The sequence below is a fragment of the Lepidochelys kempii genome, chromosome 14 (genome assembly GCF_965140285.1).
Source record: "Lepidochelys kempii isolate rLepKem1 chromosome 14, rLepKem1.hap1, whole genome shotgun sequence".
In the NCBI taxonomy this organism is placed as follows: domain Eukaryota; kingdom Metazoa; phylum Chordata; order Testudines; family Cheloniidae; genus Lepidochelys; species Lepidochelys kempii.
Genome location: NC_136393.1, coordinates 47726611 through 47747197, shown reverse-complemented (window position 1 = coordinate 47747197; position 20587 = coordinate 47726611). Strand labels below are relative to the sequence as shown.

The window sequence follows — 20587 nt, the reverse complement described above, 5'->3', positions numbered from 1 at the left end:
TGTGGTTTTGTTCTGTCTTCTTCCCTGCATTCGCTTCAGCACCTCCTCAGTGCCAGCAGGGCTGTGTCCAGGCGGAAGGAAGAAAAGGGGATTTTCCAGCAGCTGGCCAACTGATTTGGTGCGGGGAAGAGTCTGAGTTGCCTGATCAACTGCAGAAGCAGCCAGCGCCAGCCAGCCTTCCCCTCCTTACCTGGGGTGGAATCTGGAGCATGGGATGGTTCAGAGTGGCCCTTAGCAATGGACTTGGAGGTGGCTTAGGTGACAGGGCAGGGGTGGGAGGAGAAATAAACGTTAAAGATAGTGACTGTAGTAACGAGGGCTCCGTATCAAGTACATTAGATTAAAAAAAAATAGAGAGATTTAGGTTAGACCTTTAGGAAAAATTTTCTAAGTGTCAGGGTAATTAACCACTGGAATGAATTACGTAGGGAGATTGTGGAGTTTCTATCATTGGAGGTTTTTAAATAACAATTTGAACAAACACCTGTCAGGGATGGTCTAGATAATACTTAGTCCTGCCTCAGTGCAGGGGACTGGACTAGATGCTCTATCGAGGTCCCTTCCAGTCCTATTTTTCTGTGATTCTATCTCTGCTTCCATTTCCCCCTCCACCCCTACAATAATGGTGATCACTTGCCTTGTGTAAAGCACTGAGAAGGGCGCTACATGCTAAGGATGATGGTTATTGGGGTTTGTCACGGATCCACATGCCCAGTGCTTTAGAACAGTCCCTGGGAGGACTCCTTGGGTTCCAGACTCCCTTAGGGTCTCACTCGGTCACCAGGGTCAGCCCTTTGGCTTCACCACCTCCTTGGACTGAACCTCGAAGTCTCCAGCACCGCTGCTTCAAGCTGGGAGCTCCCTTCAGCAAGGCCACCTGAGATGGGCATCGGAGGGAGACTTGTACCCCCAAAAGGAGCCATGCACCCCTCCTTCAGCATCTGCCATGACTCCCAGCCAGAGTGGTAAAAGCAGGAGGGTTTATTAGCTATCTGGAACACAGTGTAGAGAGTCCTTGGTTAACATAGAGAAGAGAAAGCTGCAGCAAGGTCCATTCTGGTTGGCCCAGAGCCCCAGCCAAGTGGTATGTCCCCAGCTCCCACTCTGTCCTCTTTGGTCAAGTTCTCAGGCCAGTCCCGCCGGGCCCCTTCTCAGTCCTTTGTTGTCCAGCTGCTCAAACACAGCTGGCTTCCTGCGGAGAGGTGGGCCATCCATGGTCCTGGGGGGTTGGCTTTGCCATTGTCTTCATGGACTTCCAATCACATGGGCCTCACACTCAAGACAGGCGTCAGCCACCCCTGCATCGTAGCCTGCCTGAGAGTAACCAGCCCTTTTCTACCTCCTAGATGATGATGGAGCGTACAGGGGAAACTCAGGCACGCACAGGAGTCATACAAAAATATGACAGAAAATTCTCACTGTCACAGGGGTAAGCTGAACCTTTCAGAGGACTGGGAGTAGGGTGACCAGATAACAAGTGTGAAAAATCGGGAAAGGGGGTGGGGGGTAATAGGTAGGGTGACCAGATGTCCCGTTTTTAAAGGGACAGTCCCATTTTGGGGGACTTTTTCTTATATAGGAGCCTATTACCCTCCACCTCCTGTCCTGTTTTTTCACAGTTGCTATCTGGTCACCTAGTAATAGGTGCCTATATAAGAAAAAGCCCCAAATATCAAGACTGTCCCTATAAAATCAGGACATCTGGTCACCCTAACTATGAGGAACATGTAGCTCTCTCCCGTCAGCTTTTTACCACTGGCCTTTGTTATGCAGGAGGTCAGAGTAGACAATCAGAATGGCCTTTCTATCTAGGAATCTATTATTTCTAAGGATACTGCCTCCCTACTGTCATTGCTTAGATCAGGGCGGCTTCTTTCTGACAAATCCACTTAAATTCAGCGCTGCACATTTCCGAACGCATCTGATTCCCCTTTATCACCCCACAACTGTTGCTCACAGCTGGACCAGATACCGGAAACCTGTGGAACAAAGGGGAGGGGGGAAATAATCCGTGTTAGTGTCTAGACTTCTCAAACAAAGATCCAGAGAAGAGTCTCTTTGTATTAAATCTAATGGCCTACTCAGCTGTAGGTATTCCATTATCTCTGCATTTTCCCCTGCAAGGTTATAAATGTCCCAATCCTCCCACCATGTCTGGTCTCCATGTGGGCTATTGGGGACTGAACTCACCACTCTAACCTAGAGGCGGCAGTGGGAAAGCATGCGTTGGAAGAAAGCTTGTCAGGCTCTCTGCCGAGTGTGGCTCTTTGTCTCCTCCTAGTCAGTGGTTGGGCCACAAAAGTGCCTAAAGTCCAGTCCTTTCTCTCAAGCAGTCGTGTGCATGCTTTGAGACCCGGTGGTCCCATGATCAGCCTGAGAATCAAGGGGAAGTTGCCTCCCTAATAACATTCAGAATCACCTTTAATTCCTGAGAGGAGGGGACTTTACTTATTGTTAGAAGAAGCCGGAAAATTGAATTTCCATTCCATGGGATATTCCAAAAATATCGGGAGGTTTGGTGGTGGTTTTTTTGCTGTTGTTCTCAATCAGAACACAACGTTGAAATTTACAGCAAAATGAGGTTTCCAAAAATTTCGTTTTGGAAACATCTCAGACATTATCAAAATGTTTCAATCAGGTCAAAATCTTTCGACTTTTATGTTGTCATGTAATATACAATGTAATCAAATAGATGCCGCTGAAATAAACGGTTGCGATCATTTTCCATCAAAGTTGAGAAAAACCGATACAGTCACAGGCAACGTGTCAATTTCATGGAATCGGTGTTTTCTGAGATGTGGTTTTCATCTAAAAACTGCAGTCGACCTAACTACATCTCTCAAGGCTGTGCAAGATGTTGCACCCTGTGGACGTCGTTCGGTTGACCTAACCCCTGGCTGTAGATGCAGCTGGGTTGGCGGAAGAACGCCTCCATCAACCCAGCTGCTGTCTCTTGGAGAGGTGGACTAGCTACAGCAACGGGAAAACCCCCTTCCGTCGATGTAGGAAGGGCCCACAGTTTGGTGCTACAGCGTCACACCTGCTGCACGGTAGCCGCTGTAGTGTAGACGTTCCTAGAGGGAAAGCTGCTCCACTGGGCATTGTTTCCCCTGGCTCTCTGTATTATGTGTGTTCTAGTAATGCGTAGAGGCCCCAACCAACATCAGGACTCCATTGTGCTGGGCGTTTTATCTATACACTTAGCAAGAGGCAGCTCTTGCCTCCGGAGGCCTGCAATCTAAATACACAAAGCTGCCAAAGAATAATTATTCCTTAGGACAGATGGGGAGTGGAGGCCCAGAGAGTTTAAGTGACTTGGCCGAGGTCACGCAGGGGGTGTATTTGTAAATCCAGATTGCCTGAGTCCCAGTTCAAGGCCAGCCTTTCTCACCGATTCAGCAAACATCCAAAAGTTACTTAATTATAAACTTTCCTCAAGACACATGAAATATTTAACAGCAAGAAACACTCACAGATTTTGGTTTAAGATGGAGCCGTCCACCCAGGTCCATTTCTCTTCTGGGAATGTAACGTTAAGCCCAATCCAAATGGGATATTTCCCTTGTGTGACGTTCTGTATGAACTCCTGTGGAGAAAAGCAGGAGTGTGAATTTAACCTGGAGGAAAAGCAATCATTACAAAGGACACCAGAGAACTTAATCCACAATCTCTAAAGAGGCCTTCAGTTGGACCCAAAACAAGCAAGGGAATTTTTTTTTTTCTATGAACCGGCATATAACACTTGTTAGGACACTAACTGCTAGGTCTCAAAATGTAATTGTAAGCAGGGAATCGTCATTGAGCGGGTGTGTTTCCAATGGCATCCCACAGGGACTGGTTCTTGGCCTTAAGCTACTGCAACATTTTAACCAAGGACCTGGAAGAAAAAATAAAATCATCACGGATAAAGTTTACAGCAGCCACGACAATTGGGGGCGCAGTAAATAATGAAGAGGAGAGGTCAAGCATCCAGAGCGATCTGGATTTCTTGGTCAACTGGGGGCAAGCCAACAGTATGTGTTTTTAATAGGGCTAAATGGAAATGTATATAGCTGAGAACAAAGAATGCAGGATGGGGCCTCTACCCTGGGAAGTCATGATGCTGAAAAATTTTAAAGGTCATGGTGGATAATCAGCTGAACTTGAGTTCCTAGTGGGACGCTGTGACCAAAAGAGCTGATGTGATCCTGGGATGCTTAAACAGGGGAATATTGAATGGAGTAGAGAGGTTATTTTACCTCTCAATTTGGCTCTGGTGTGACCATTGCTGGAATCCTGTGTCCAGTTCTAATGCCCACAGTTCAGGAAGGATGTTGCTAAATTGCTGAGGGGTCAGAGAAGAGCCATGAGAATGATTAAAGGATTTGAAAACCTGCCTTAGAGTGATAGACTCAAGGAGCTCAGTCTATTTAGTTTAGCAAAGAGAAGGTTAAGGGATGACGTAATCATAGTCTGTAAGTACCTACATGAGAAACAGATATTTAATAATGGGCTCTTCAATCTAGCAGACAAAGGTAGAACACGATCCAAGGGCTGGAAGTTGAAGCTAGACAAATTCACACTGGAAATAAGGTGTAAATTTTTAAGAGTGAGGGTAATTAACCATTGGAACAATTTACCCAGGGTCATTGTAGATTCTCCGTCACTGACAATTTTTCAACCCAGATTTAAAACAAGAGGCATTTTTCACATGCCTGCGCAAGATAGCTAGGTTGACCTACATTTTAGGTGTAGTTTGCACACTTTATTTTTTACATTACCATCTCATCCTGGTCCTGGATCACCAGGATGTGAGACCTCTTCCTTGGGCAGTCATCACGGCTCCCATTCCAGTCCTTATTCCCTTTAGAGAACCAGTAGCACTTTCCTCTGTGTGATAGCCAGTCCATGGGGCAGAGTTTGCACTCAGAGCCTCCAGCTGGGGGAAAAGGACATGGCATTCATGGGGCTGAAGACACCTCATGGTTCAACACTTTCCATGTGTAGGCACTTGACTGCGAGTCAGGTGATCTGGCTTCAATTCCCAGCTCTGCCACACATTGTACTGTGTGACCTGGGAAAAGTCACGGCAACCTGCCGTGCCTCAGTTTCCCCACCTGTCATAGAGGGATAGTACTACTTTGTTCATCTGTCTTGTAAGTTCCTTGGGGCAGGGACTGTCTCACTGTGGGTCTGTGCAGCACCCGGCACCACAGGGCCCTGATCTCAGCTGGGGCAGGGACTGTCTCTCCCTGTGTGTCTGGGCAGCGTCTGGCACAACGAGGCCCTGATCTCAGCTGGGACAGGGACTGTCTCTCGCTGGGTGTGTGGAATGATGGCTAGACACCTGTGCCTTCATGCCATGTCCCAGCGCAGCCTCTGCCTTCTTTCTCACTCTGTTGGAGCCCATCCCTTCCCCTCTCGCTCTCCTGGGCTTTCCCCCCACTGTGGTACTGCATATACTGAGAGCTACCCTGAGTGGCCACTAGGCGTCACTGCTGCTCCCTACAGTCCCATCTGAAAACGCTTGTGGTTAACTGCACTCCTGGTACCCAAAGCAGAGAAGCTCTGGAGGGCAGGTGGGTGGTGGCACATGTGGGCCCAGGAGCAGGAAGGGACTTTCCTAGGAGGAGCTCTGACAGATGCACTAGAGCAGCCTAACGAGCTAGACAGGCGCACGGCTCAGGCATGGAAGGAGCTGAGGTTACCTGCTCTGCTGTGTGTTTGCAGATTGCACAGATTCTGTCTCAGGTGAGCAAGGACGTCCTCTGGCCTGCTGCTGCCTTCTGCTCTGTTTAAGCTTCTCCGCCCAGAATCACTGTCCGCAGGGGTGTTTGGGGGTGTTCCGGTCGGTCCTTTGTGAGAGCCGCCCTGGAAAACTTCACCACACAGCATCCATGTGAATAGAGGTTAGAGAACTGCCCGGCATGTGTGTATAATAAAGCCCTGAATAATATGGATCCCAGTCAGTCACTTTGGAGAAAGAAACTGAACTATTAAAAAATCCAGAGGCAAATTCTATTATGTTCCTACAGTATTTAAACTCAAAAGTGAACCAAGCATGCCTCAGTGTTTACATCCCCCTTTCCTATTAGATGTAGTAATCTCTTAGATACTTTCCCATTTCTCTCCCCTGCTTTTGTCTCTTTCCAGCTGGCCCTGCAGTTGTTTTATTTTGAATGATTTTCCCCGGGCTCAATGTGCCTCTGCCTCATTAGTTTCTTTCTTTGGCATCAGCATCTTTGCTTATGTTATCAGTAGAACTGGTCAAAAAAACCCTGACGGAACAGTATTCTGGGGGGAAATTAAGTTTCATCAACATGGAAACATTTTGCAGGAATTTGTCTGTTTCAATGACATTTCTGATGAGGAAAAAATCTAAAGGAATTGTTTTGACAGTCTCATTTTGTTTCAAATATGTTTCAATAAGGTAAAAAAAAACATTTTGTTTTGACTTTATCGTTTTGATTCATTTCATTCCAACTTGTATGTTGTAGTAAATATTAACTTTCATATATTACATTTTATGTTTAATATTCAGTGTATTGTATCTGTTATTATTATTATAATGTTTCAACATAATCAAACTGACTTGATAGTTCCCAGCCCCAAAAAATTGGAATTTTTATCCAGTGGGAAATTCTGAAATTTTGGCTTTTCATTCCAATTTAGAATGAATACAAATTTCAAATGGTCAGAATTTCCCACAGAACCAAAATTCCAATTTCCAGCCAATTCTAATTATCAGTGATAGCAGCCCAGTTCTGGGAATATGGTCTATTACGTCAATTTGTTCGTCCAGAGCTATTGGGGTCTGTAGCATTCAGCATAAGAACATTGTAAAGACTTAAGGCAGTTTTTCCCAAAAATGGGGGGTATGGACAGACTACTGAGTTGTTCTCCAGAGCTGCTTCTAAGCCAGTCTCTAGCTATTATCATTGTGGGGGGAACCCTAAAAACGTTGACCGAAGTGTAACTGATCCAGCAACTTCTGCCTGAGTCTGCAGAGAACCTGAAACAATTGCCCTGATATATGAACTGCCCATCCATTTTAACAGATACTGACTTACAGTCTAAAGAAAAGGAGGACTTGTGGCACCTTAGAGACTAACCAATTTATTTGAGCATGAGCTTTCGTGAGCTACAGCTCACTTCATTGGATGCATAAAGTGGAAAATACAGCGAGGAGATTTTTATACACACAGACCATGAAAAAATGGGTGTTTATCATACACATTGTAAGGACAGGTTTCAGAGTAACAGCCGTGTTAGTCTGTATTCGCAAAAAGGAAAGGAGGACTTGTGGCACCTTAGAGACTAACCAATTTATTTGAGCATAAGCTTTCGTGAACTACAGCTCACTTCATCAGATGCATGTAGCTCACGAAAGCTTATGCTCAAATAAATTGGTTAGTCTCTAAGGTGCCACAAGTCCTCCTTTTCTTTTTATTGTAAGGAGAGTGATCGCTTAAGATGAGCTATTACCAGCAGGAGAATGGGGTGGGGGGAGAGAAAACCTTTTGAAGTGATAATCAAGGTGGGCCATTTCCAGGAGCAAACAAGAACGTCTGAGGAACAGTGGAGGGGGGGGGGGATAAACAAGGGGAACTAGTTTTACTTTGTATAATGACTCAACCACTCCCAGTCTCTATTCAAGCCTAAGTTAATTGTATCCAATTTGCAAATTAATTCCAATTCAGCAGTCTCTCGTTGGAGTCTGTTCTTATAGTCTATGAGTCTCAGGCCAGAACGGACCATCACGATCGTCTAGTCTGGCCTCCTGCACATTGCAGGCCACAGAATTTGTATACTAATTATGATACTTTAAATGTCCACTTTGCTAGCTATTTCACTGTGCAACATGGAATTTTGAAAAAGGAGAAGGAAGATCATATTTTGAAGAAACTCCAGCCGATAGGACCAGAAGCAGGGACTGCTGCAGTGAGGGGAGGAGAATAACTGGGGAATAGCAGGCTAGGAATGGGGAATAAGAGGCTAGGTGGCAGTTACAGTGGATCATAAATAGAATATGAGTCAACAGTGTGATGCAGTTGCAAAAAAGGCTACTATCATCCTGGGGTGTATTAACAGGAGTATCATATGGACAATAAAGGAGGTCTTTGTCCCGCTCTATTCGGCACTGGTGAGGCCTCACCTGGAAGACTGTGTCCAATTCTGGGTGCCACACTTTAGGGGACATATGGACAAATTGGAGAGAGCCCAGAGGAGAGCAACAAAAACGATCAACGATTTAGAAAATCTGACCTAAGAGGTAAGGCTAAAAAACCTGGACCTGCTTAACCTTGAGAAAAGCAGACTGAGCAGGGACCTGACAACAGTCTTCAAATCTGTTCAGGGCTGTTATAAAGAGGAGGGTGATCAATTGTTCTCCATGTCCACTGAAGGCAGGATGAGAAGTAATGGGCTGAATCTGTAGCAAGGGCAATTCGGGTTCGATATTCGGAAGAACTTTCTAACTGTAAGAGAAGTTGAACTCCGGAACAGGCTTCCAAGAGAGTTTGTGGAGTCCTCATCACTGGAGGTGTTTAAGGACAGGTTGGACAAATGCCTGTCAGGGATGGTCTAGGGGTATTTGGTCCTGCCTCGTTGCAGAGGGCTGGACTTGATGACGCTTATTCCCCAGTTTGTAGCTGTGCATTTGATTTTTTTTTTCTTCCTAAGTATAGCAATGTGCGCTTGTCTTTATTGAATTTCATCATCTCAGCGTCAGACCAATTCTCCAATTTGTCAAGGTTGTTTTGAATTCTGATCCTGGCCTCCAAACTGCATACTCTGCACTCCATTGTCCAAAGTCACTAATTACTTCTGAAAAGTGTGGTCTCGGGTCTCACAGGGGAGGAAAAACACTCTTCAAAATGTAGAAAAATGGGATTGTAAATCGAGCTGGTAGAAAATGTTCTTTTTTATTAAAAATTCAAAAATATAAAAACTCTGTTTTCACACTAGACATATTTTGTTGTATAAAATTTGTCCTGTTTTTTGAAGACCACAGCCTCTTGTGTAAGACAACAGGAGAGTATCAAAAATTGACATGCACATTCATCGTATTAAGGAGTCGGATTAAAAACACCTTGGGGCAACATATTACAACCTGTGCCAATCAAAATCTACACTGTGGGAAACCAGAAACTGAAATAATTTTGACAAATGGAAAAAAGCCCAACCGTATTTTCACAAACAGAACAAAGCACTGGAAACATTTCAGTGAAAATGTTTGTACAACTGACAAGTTGCCCGAACCAAAAAATTGTTTCCAGATAGACAAGATTTTTTTTTAATGAAAAACATGGTTCACGAGAGTTTGACCAGCTTTCATTGTAAATGGTCTAACGGTCAAGAGAGCCCAGACTAGATTTAAAGGTGATTGTCTTTTTAAGGACCCTAATCAGGAAACCACTGAAGTACATCCTTAATTTCAAAAGCCTACGCAGGTGTTTACCTGAACTGGGGCCTACCCATTTCCTGCTCGGGGCCATTTCTTCATGATGTTACTAGCGCTGTGGTAACTGAATATAGGACAGCAGTTCTCAAACCGTAACCCATGATGAACCAGTGAGCTCTTGTTGGTAGTAAAAACTGGCCACATAGGGCTAATCTCCTTGCTTTCACCTGCTAAATTCCTTTATACAATAGCAACAATTACATTATTTTCCTAATGTGACTCTTTCCACGTAAGCAATAGTTGTCATTGGCACAGGGATTATAAATATAAGAGATTCTGTTATGTGGACCAGGGAATCTGTAATCCCCGCTTCCCGCAGCTTCAATTGGCCGGGAACGGCAAACTGCGGCTACGGGGAGTTGCGGGCGGCTGGGCCTGCAGACGGTCAGTGTAAACAAACTGTCTCGCGGTCTGCCAGCGCATTACCCTGATGGGCCGTGTGTGGGCCGCCGGTTGCCCACCACTGGTCCACGCTGTGGTGCACAGCTCCATGTGTCAGGGCAAGGTTCTGGCAGGGAGGAGGCAATGGGGTGAGGCTCGGTAGCAGGGAATTGCCAGATACTTTCTCCACTGATGGAGTCTTTCCCTGCCACGCGTAAAGTCTCCACAGCAGGGAGCTGCCGGAGCCTTTCACTGCTCACTTCCCATTGCCAGAGTCTTTCCCCACTTCTGAATCTTCCCCTTTGGTGGCGAAAGACTCTGGCAGTGGGACGCTACACTGTAAAAACAGAAATGTAGATGGGGGAGACACTGCTTGGGTGAGTAGAAAGCTGTGTGTGTAGGGTGCATACCTGAGTACGTACCCACAGGGTTCAGTGTGTCTTAACCCTATTCGCCTAAGCAGTGCCTCACCATCTACACTGCTATTTACACCCAAGTTAGGGGGGGCATGTGGTGTACATACTCTACACACCCCCGAAAAGAGTGTGCAGTGTAGGTGGACCTTCACAGGTGGACTGCGCCATGGAAAAATTTGAGAATCCCCGGTTGATTAATAAGAAAATAGTTAAGCTGAATTACTAAGGCATAAGAAACTTCACAACCCGCATATTTATGAAACAGATGGGATCCAGACACTTACCGAGGATAGTCAGAATGATCACGGCTAATGTCAGAATGATGCAAAGAGCCCCCAAAATTCCTAGCATGCATTTGAAGCACTGGGAACTCAAAGGAGAATCTGTAAAAAATGCAAAGTTTGGTGAGACGGCTTCAACCTTATCTTTGTCTTTTAAAATATGGTCTCACGTTATGTCATGAGGCATCGTTAGATAATCTCCGTAATGCAATACAAACGGATATTTCTAATGCAACCCTACATGCGGTAATTTACAGTACAGTTGCATAGCCAGGCTTGGCTTGATTTTCAGAAAGCCCTGAGCACCCGCCCTCTGAATCCTCTACAGATTATCAAGATCCTTCTTGAATTGTAGATATCGGAACTGGACACAGTATTCTAGCAGCAGTCACATCAGTGCCAAATACAGAGGTAAAAAACCCTCTCTACTCCTACTCAATATTTTCTCCTGTTTAGGGATCCAAGAATCACCTTCGCGGTCGGTTGCAGCCCCACACTGGGAGCTCCCGTTCAGCTGGTCGGGAATGTGTCAACAAACCTGGTTTTGTCGGAAAATGCCGATTCCTCAAAACTTCTCATGGAAGCGTGTCAGTTCCACAAAAGTTTGCTCGGGTTCAGAGGTGGTTCTGTCATTTCCCCTGGGGTGTGGGGGAGCCAGACTGAAGTCCCTGCTATATCAAAGGATCTTATTTTTGTTCTGCTGCAGAATTAAAACAAATGTCGAGACCGCTACATTTTTCAAAAAGTGGAATTCCTGTTGTCCAGTCAGCCCTAAAAATCAGCAGCTTTGAAAGCCAGAGCCTATGGGAATTGAATGTCCAAATCCCATTTATTTTGATTCAGTTTGGGTGTCCAGATCTCTTAGGCAGCATTACAAATCTCAACCATCAGGTGCAAAATATCCATTTCTGAATGGGAACAGGGAATGTCTGGTCACGGGGTCAAAGAAAAGCCTGTCCGATATTCAGCAGAATAATGGCACTCTGCACTTATGCTCTTCACTCATTCTCTCCTTGCGACATGCTCCTGAAGCATACCCATCTAACTTCCATACCTTGGATCCTCTTTGGTGACAGGCGGATGGTGGTTTTCTCCTGGGATCGGAGGTTTAATACCGTGTAACCTTCTTCATCCTGCATCTTCCAGGCTTGCCCAGAAAACGACGAGAAAAGAAGAAACCAAGGACCCTCCACAGACTCGCCCTGTCCGACTGAGGGCTCAAGGCTGCAGAGGAAGTGCTAGCCCCATCTCGAGCCGTCAAACCACAGAGTTGACGCAGATGCAAGAGGCAGGCCAGCCTGCTAGCGAGCTGCACGGCTTGGCACTTTGAAAGGGCAAGAGGATTAGAGCCTGGGTCAGAACATAACCCTAAGTGAGGGAACCTGTAAAGGGAGTAATCACAGGGCAAAACTGGACCTGATGCCCTGAAATAAGTCACAGGGAAGTTGAACAGCCAAGGCACTGGGGGGCTACACTGGAGTCTGTGCCCACGCCCTGCTGTGCCTCTCAGCAATAAGAAACACATCTCTAAACATGCAATAAACAACGTCACGGGCCCAATCCCCTGGTGGTGTAAACTGGTATAGCTCTTCTGAAGTCAATAAAGCATCACTGATCCAGCTGGGATCACACCATTGGGATCTGGCCCCATTGAATCCAGTGGAGCTACGGCCAATTGACACCAGCTGCGGGATCTGGCCCCATTGAGTTCAATGGAGCTACGGCCGATTCACACCAGCTGGGGGATCTGGCCCCCAAAAATGTTGGTTTGAAAACACAGTGATCATAGAATATCAGGGTTGGAAAGGAGATCATCTAGTCCAACCCCCTGCTCAAAGCAGGACCAATCCCCAATTTTTGCCCCAGATCCCTAAATGGCCCCCTCAAGGATTGAACTCACAACCCTGGGTTTAGCAGGCCAACTGAGCTATCCCTCCCCTGTACACTGATGAACGTGACAGTGTTAGACCAAAATCTTGCAAACACGGAAGCATTTGCTGAGCGCAGGTGAGTTGTTTGCCATGACTGGTTGGACTGTGAGCTCTTCGGGGCTGTCTTTTACTGATGTCTCTTTGGACAGCACCCAGCACACTGGAGCCATATTATGACTGGGCCTGGGGCCTGGCATTATGGGCCTGGTAGAACTGTGCTGCCATAATGCAAATAAAAATAATAGCCAAATGGGAGGCAGTAGGGCTACTTCTGTGCGTAAAGTTAGCCACGTACATAAACGTTTGCAGGACTGGGGCCTCTTAAGGAACGTTGCATTTGCTGCAATTGCTCGGTGGATTTTAAAAGATCGGTATGATTCCCGGACACGACCGATCGTGCCAAGGTTTGTTTTGGATGGGAAAGACCTTGTTAAATGTCTGATCTATCTTTCGAGTGGTGCATTCGTCTTCTGGTCAGGTGTAGTTTTCATGTTCCTCCCTCCCCCATTTCACTCCCTTCCTCCCCTGTGTCCCTCTAATAGTCACACACGATCTCCCTCCCCAAATAGCTACACTACCCTCCACACACATAAGCGCACGCTCTCTAAGGTGCCACAAGTCCTCCTTTTCCTTTTGCGGATACGGACTAACACGGCTGTTACTCTGAAACCTCTCAAATTTATGTGATCGCCCCCCCCCCCAATTCTGTGTGGCTGGAGTAGTTTATGTCCCCCTGCCACACACTACATATACCGATAAAAAAACCCAACAGACAACTCTCCCGAAATAGTCAACCCAGCAAGGCGTTGATTGAAACAGCCAACGAGCCATTGTAACAAAAGCAAACGCCAACCTGCGGCAGGTCCATGCCTAGAACTCCCGACCCATCCAACCACCCCTGCTCCCTGCCTGCCCTGACCCCTCTCCATACCCCTGCCCCAACAGCCTCCCCCCAGAAACCCCGACACATCCAACCCGCCCCCTGCTCCCTGCCTGCTCCGATACCTCTCGACACCGCCGCCGCCTGACAGGCCCCCCCCGCCAGAACTCCCAACCCATCCAACCCCCCCACCCCGCTCCCTGCCTGCCCTGACCCCTCTCGACACCGCCGCCGCCTGACAGGCCCCCCCCGCCAGAACTCCCAACCCATCCAACCCCCCCACCCCGCTCCCTGCCTGCCCTGACCCCTCTCCACACACCTGCCCCGACAGGCCCCCCTCAGAACTCCTGACCCCTCCAACCCCCCCCCCCCGCTCCCTGCCTTCCCTGACCCCTCTCCACACCCCCTCCCCCTGAGAGGCCCCCCCAAACCCCTGACCCTTCCAACCCCCCCCCCCGCTCCCTGCCTGCCCTGACCCCTCTCCACACCCCCACCCTGACAGGCCCCCCCCGCCAGAACTCCCAACCCATCCAACCCCCCCCCCCGCTCCCTGCCTTCCCTGACCCCTCTCCACACACCTGCCCCGACAGGCCCCCCTCAGAACTCCTGACCCCTCCAACCCCCCCCCCGCTCCCTGCCTTCCCTGACCCCTCTCCACACCCCCTCCCCCTGAGAGGCCCCCCCAAACCCCTGACCCTTCCAACCCCCCCCCCCCGCTCCCTGCCTGCCCTGACCCCTCTCCACACCCCCACCCTGACAGGCCCCCCCCCCCCAGAACCCCCGACCCATCCAACTCCCCCTGCCCCCTGACTGCTCCGATACCTCTCCACACCCCCGACCCCTGACATCCCGGACTTTTCTACCTTATAACCAATTCCTCCTGGGCGGCTGTTTCAAGACGAAAAAGCCGGACATGTCCAGGGAAATACGGATGGATGGTGACCCTAGCTATGGATTTGGGATTGAAGGGCATTGACAAAGCTGGGAGGGCAAACCCAGGGCTGGGATAGCAGGAGGGCTGTGGGTCAGGATTGAGGGGCATTGACAGAGGGAGAGCCCAGGGCTGGGGCAGCAGGGAGACTGAGGGGTCAGAACTGAGGCGCATTGGCACAGCTGGGATGGGGGGTGAGGCTAGTACAGGAATACACTGGTAGGTAACGCTCCTGGTCAGCCTATCTGTGGCACCAGACAACATGCCTGCGATTGACAGAGATTAGTAACAATGTCCTGGCTACTGAGCGTCTTACCTCTCTTTATTTCTGTTCTGTTCTTTTTAGAAAATTCCCAGCCAGTGTGTCTTCGCTGCCTGACAGATGTGACTCAGATAAAAATCCCATTTTCTCAGTGAAACTGACCCAATGCCACAGTTCGGTAGGGGATGTTTCTTCTTTCTCACCAGGCTCAGCTCAGAGGCCGGCTCTGTTGGTCCCAGCAGACGATAACCTGGTGAGTGAACTCCCTTCTGCATCATCCCTAGGGGTTTGGGGGTTGTAGTAGGAGCAGCTGCTGTAGTTAAATTTACAAACCAGTTGCCATTAGAACCTCCTGTTTCCAGATGCCCAGAGCTTTGTAGCTTTCCCAGAGCAGGGATGTGGCAATGCTCAAGTGGGATGCTTCCTTCCAGAGACTGGTTGAGTTTGATCCTGAGCTTGTCGCTGGGATCGTGTCTAATTGACGGAGAGGGAGACTCTGGTCTGTAGGAAATGGATCGGTCATTCCGATGAGTAGGTGAGAGACATGATCCGAAATGAATGGCTGGTCTCATGGCTAATGGAATCTGTGTGAGTGGCACTGATGGCTGAGAGGGTAGAACGTAGAGCCTGTCTCTTGGTGGGTTGTGACATCTCCAGGTGTGTGTTGAATGGGCGGGATTTGAACCAGCTTTATCCCCAGTGTTGTTGTCAGGTTGGAGGAAATACACGAAACAGTCACACTCTTAGCTAAAGATTCCATAAATGAGTGCATCCGATGAAGTGAGTTGTAGCTCACGAAAGCTAAAAATTCTGTCCATAAATTGTTAATGGATGACGAGTAAGTACTGTAAGCATGTTACAGAGATGAGTAATAATAGACGCAATAATAGACGACTAGATGCCGAGCAGTAGATGACTAATATTGTTTCACTGTTCCCTTGTACTCCCCCTTCCATCTGCCTGCACCTACCCATTGTCTCCTCTCATACTTAGATTAGAAGCATGGATCATCCTTGTTCTATGTTTGTCCAGCACCTAGCACAAGGGGATCTTGGTCCATGACTGCGACTCCTACTTGCTGCTGCAATTTCAATAATAATAAAGATGCCGTGGGGCTTATCTACATGAGAAGGTTGAACTGAAATCAGACTAAAAATTACTTCAGTTTAACTAAACTGAAAACATGCTTTTACTTGCTCTTTTTAGAGTTTGAGTGGCTTGTTTCAGTTTGTCTCAGATCAGATAGGAATAGGTTTAAGATACCTGGAATGAACTGTCCTTAAACTCCAAACCAGTGTCCATGTGGGGTGGGGTTGGGGGATGTGCATTAACCAAATCAGTTTAGAAACCAACTTAAGTTAGGTGCAACTTGAGTTCGTCTTCACTAGAGAGTTAGGTCGATGTAGCTACTTTGCTCAGAGGTGTGAAAAATTCACCCCCCGGAGATACATAATTAAGCCAACCTTACTTCAGGCGTAGACAGCCCTACGTCAACAGAAGAATACTTCAGCTGACCTAGCTACCACCTCTCGGAGAGGTGGATTATCTACCGCTATGGAAGGACCACTTCCGTTGCTATCATGCCAAGACAGCTGCTGTGCCACTGTAGTGTTTCTAGTGTAGACGTACCCTTTCTCATGCAGGCAAGGACTTAGTTACATCTGTGCAACTCAGAACGTAGACAAGCATTCAGCCTCGGAAGCTGATTTTGGCTTGTGACCTCACAGGGCAAGATCCCTGGAATTGGGATCTCTGCTGCGGTCATTGGTGGGTTGTCTGTATGTTGCGACTCTGTCTCCAGGGTCCCGTTTTGCGTTTGGTGGCGGACAGGTTTCTTTTCTGATGTTGCCACATTACACACATCCGGCAGGTCAGTGTGCTCTGGGGGTGTTCTGATTTTTGTTACAAATAATCAGCAGCTGTCAAGTTAATTACTGCTAAGGTGCTTCCTCCTGGTTGCTCTGGGGATTAGCTCTTTCCAGGTCCCACGTTCCCTTCTGCCGCTCCTTGTGCACCTTGCCGCCTCTCTCCCTCAGTCTCTGAGATACCGGGTGCTCTCCTTTCCTGGCTCAGCCCTCCGGCCAGGTCACTGTTTCCGGGACATCCAAGTCTTTGCCTGAGACAGTTTCTCTGGAACAGGGGTGGGCAAACCTTTTGGCCCAAGGGCCACATCTGGGTATGGAAATTGTATGGCAGGCCAGGAATGCTCACAAAATTGGGGGTTGGGGTGCAGGAGGGGGTAAGGGCTCCAGCTGGGGTGCGGGTTCTGGGGTGGGGCTGACAACAAGGGGTTGGGGATGCAGGAGGCTGCTCTGGGCTGGGACCGAGGGGTTCAGAGCATGGGAGGGGGATCAGGACTGGGGCAGGGGGTTGGGGCGCAGGAGGCGGTCAGGGCTGTAGGCTCCTGGCAGCACTTACCTCAAGCAGCTCCTGGAAGCAGTGGCATATCCCGTCTCCAGCTCCTGTGCAGAGGTGCGGCCAGGCGGCTCTGTGCACTGCCCCATTCACAGATGCTGTCCCTGAAGCTCCCATTGGCTGTGGTTGCTGGCCAATGGGAGCTGTGGTGGCAGTGTGCGGAGCCCCCTAGCTGCCCCTGCCCATAGGAGGCACAGGGGAGACGTGCCGCTGCTTCCTGGAGCCACACGGAGCCCCGGCATGCATGGAGCAGGGCAAGCCCCCACCCTGCTCCCTGGCTGGAGCTTCAGGGCCGAATTAAAATGTCTGAAGGGCCGGATGGAGCCCCCAGGCCGTAGTTTGCCCACCTCTTCTCTGGAGCCTTCTCATTCACTGCCCAGACAGTGCCACTTCCCCAGTGGCCAGGAGGGGAATCCGGGCCTACCCTCTACTCCTGATTCCAGCTCAGGGACCCTTTAATCAGCAGCAAGGAGGAGTGCACTGTCTTAAACCTTGCTGCCCTTTCCCTCAGCCTTTTCCTACACCCTCTCCCCTAGGTTCCTTCTTTCCTTCCTTCCTTCCTTCCTTCCTTCCTTCCTTCTCTCTCTCTCTCTCTCTCTCTCTCTCTAATGTCCACAGAGTGGCTACAGGCTCCTTCACTATAGCCCCTTCTTCTACCAGCTTCCTGGATCTACACCAGCCCTGCCTCTTCCCTCTCAGCTGGCTCCATTATCATTCAGCCCCCTAATTCCCCTCAGCTGTGGTCTATCCAGTTAATTGCCCCCTTCCTAGCCTCATTAACCCCCTTCTAGACTAGCGTGGGGGAGAGCACCCCATCACAAGGCCCCAGTCCTGTGAGGAGCTTTGCCTGTCCAGAACTGGCTGGAGAATTTGGGCTTCTGAGTCTAAGACTGACACTTCGCACCTCAGCTGGATTGAAACCAGCCTTAGCTCATTTGAGGGGGTGGGGGGAGTTCTGATTTATCTGCTGCATTTTTGCTTGGAAAGAGCAACCACCACTTTTGGCCACTCACATTGAAACAAGGACTTATTGCACTGAAAGGCAGGAATCAGCTAAAATTCTTCAGAAAGTCCTGATCGTAGGGCATCGAGTTTAACCGATGGGGCTGATATTAGAATCATAGGTTTCAGAGTAGCAGCCGTGTTAGTCTGTATTCGCAAAAAGAAAAGGAGGACTTGTGGCACCTTAGAGACTAACCAATTTATTTGAGCATGAGCTTTCGTGAGCTACAGCTCACTTCATCGGATGCATACTGTGGAAACTGCAGAAGACATTATATACACAGAGACCATGAAACAATACCTCCTCCCACCCCACTCTCCTGCTGGTAATAGCTTATCTAAAGTGATCATCAAGTTGGGCCATTTCCAGCACAAATCCAGGTTTTCTCACCCTCCGCCTCCCCCCCCACCCCCACACACACACAAACTCATTCTGCTGCTGGTAATAGCCCATCCAAAGTGACCACTCTCTTTAAAATGTGTATGATAATCAAGGTGGGCCATTTCCAGCACAAATCCAGGTTTTCTCACCCCCCCACCCCCCTCCAAAAACCACACACACAAACTCACTCTCCTGCTGGTAATAGCTTGTCATTTCAATAAAGATACATTTAACAGCAAATGGTATTTTGAGCATTTTGCATCAATTAGTACTTCATTAAAAAATTGTTCTGTGAACGATCTTCCCATTGCAGTGTGAATTTGAACTTCAAAGTGAAGTGAGCTGTAGCTCACGAAAGCTCATGCTCAAATAAATTGGTTAGTCTCTAAGGTGCCACAAGTCCTCCTTTTCTTATTAGAATCATAGTTTCAGAGTAGCAGCCGTGTTAGTCTGTATCAGCAAAAAGAACGAGAAGTACTTGTGGCACCTTAGAGGCTAACAAATTTATCTGAGCATAAGCTTTTGTGGGCTAAAACCCACTTCATCAGATGCATGCAGTGGAAAATACAGTTGGAAGATAGATAGATAGATATACACACACACACAGACAGAACATGGAAAAAATGGGGGTTGCCATCCGCACTATAACGAGAGTGATCAATTAAGGTGAGCTATTATCAGCAGGAGAAAAAAACCTTGTGTAGTGATAATCACGATGGCCCATTTCCAACAGTTGACAAGAAGGTGAGAGTAACAGGGGGGAGAGGGGGCAATAAGCATGGAGAAATAGTTTTACTTTGTGTAATGACCCATCCACTCCCAGTCTTTATTCAAGCCTAATTTAATGGTGTCCAGTTTGCAAATTAATTCCAATTCAGCAGTCTCTCATTGGAGTCTGTTTTTGAATTTTTTTTTTTGTAATATTGCGACTCTTAAGTCTGTAATTGAGTGACCAGGGAGATGGAAGTGTTCTCCGACTGGTTTTTGAATGTTATAATTCTTGACGTCTGATTTGTGTCCATTTATTCTTTTGCGTAGAGACTGTCCGGTTTGCCCAATGTACATGGCAGAGGGGCATTGCTGGCACATGATGGCATATATCACATTGGTCGATGTGCAGGTGAACGAGCCTCTGATAGTGTGACAGATGTGATTAGGTCCTATGATGGTGTCTCCTGAATAGATATGTGGACACAGTTGGCAACGGGCTTTGTTGCAAGGATAGGTTCCTGGGTTAGTATTTTTGGTGTGTGGTTGCTGGAGAGTATTTGCTTCAGGTTGGGGGGCTGTCTGTAAGCAAGGACTGGCCTGTCTCCCAGGATCTGTGAGAATGAGGGATCATCCTTCAGGATAGGTTGTAGATCCTTGATGATGCGTTGGAGAGGTTTTAGTTGGGAGCTGAAGGTGACGGCTACTGGCGTTCTGTTATGTTACTTTGTTGGACCTGTCCTGTACTAGGTGACTTCTGGGTACTCTTCTGGCTCTGTCAATCTGTTTCTTCACTTCAGCAGGTGGGTATTGTAGTTGTAAGAATGCTTGATAGAGATCTTGTAGGTGTTTGTCTCTGTCTGAGGGGTTGGAGCAAATGCGGTTGTATCGCAGAGCTTGGCTGTAGACCATGGATCATGCGGTGTGGTCTGGATGAAAGCTGGAGGCATGTAGGTAAGTATAGTGGTCAGTAGGTTTCCGGTATAGGGTGGTGTTTATGTGACCATCGCTTATTAGCACTGTAGTGTCCAGGAAGTGGATCTCTTGTGTGGACTGGACCAGGCTGAGGTTGATGGTGGGATGGAAATCGTTGAAATCATGATGGAATTCCTCAAGGGCTTCTTTTCCATGGGTCCAGATGATGAAGATGTCATCAATGTAGCTCAAGTAGAGTAGGGGCATTAGGGGACAAGAGCTGAGGAAGCGTTGTTCTAAGTCAGCCATAAAAATGTTGGCATACTGTGGGGCCATGCGGGTACCCATAGCAGTGCCGCTGACTTGAAGGTATACATCGTCCCCAAATGTGAAATAGTTATGGGTGAGGACAAAGTCACAAAGTTCAGCCACCAGGTTTGCCGTGACATTATCGGGGATACTATTCCTGACGGCTTGTAGTCCATCTTTGTGTGGAATGTTGGTGTAGAGGGCTTCTACATCCATAGTGGCCATGGTGTTTTCTGGAAGATCACCGATGGATTGTAGTTTCCTCAGGAAGTCAGTGGAGTCTCGAAGATAGCTGAGACTGCTGGTAGCGTAGGACCTGAGAAGGGAGTCTA

General features: G+C 48.0%; 1 protein-coding gene across 1 annotated transcript; it reads right to left on the bottom strand.

Annotated features, from left to right (window-relative positions):
• Window positions 1–1831: 1831 nt before the first annotated feature.
• LOC140898269 (killer cell lectin-like receptor subfamily F member 1) lies at window positions 1832–11659 on the bottom strand. Its single transcript, XM_073311862.2, has 6 exons — window positions 11575–11659; window positions 10524–10622; window positions 5688–5858; window positions 4761–4918; window positions 3474–3586; window positions 1832–1979 (listed from the first exon to the last, which is right to left on the bottom strand). The coding sequence occupies exons 1-6, from the start codon at window positions 11657–11659 to the stop codon at window positions 1856–1858; spliced, it is 750 nt and encodes a 249-aa protein (XP_073167963.2). The 3' UTR covers window positions 1832–1855.
• Between the last annotated feature and the right edge of the window lie 8928 nt (window positions 11660–20587).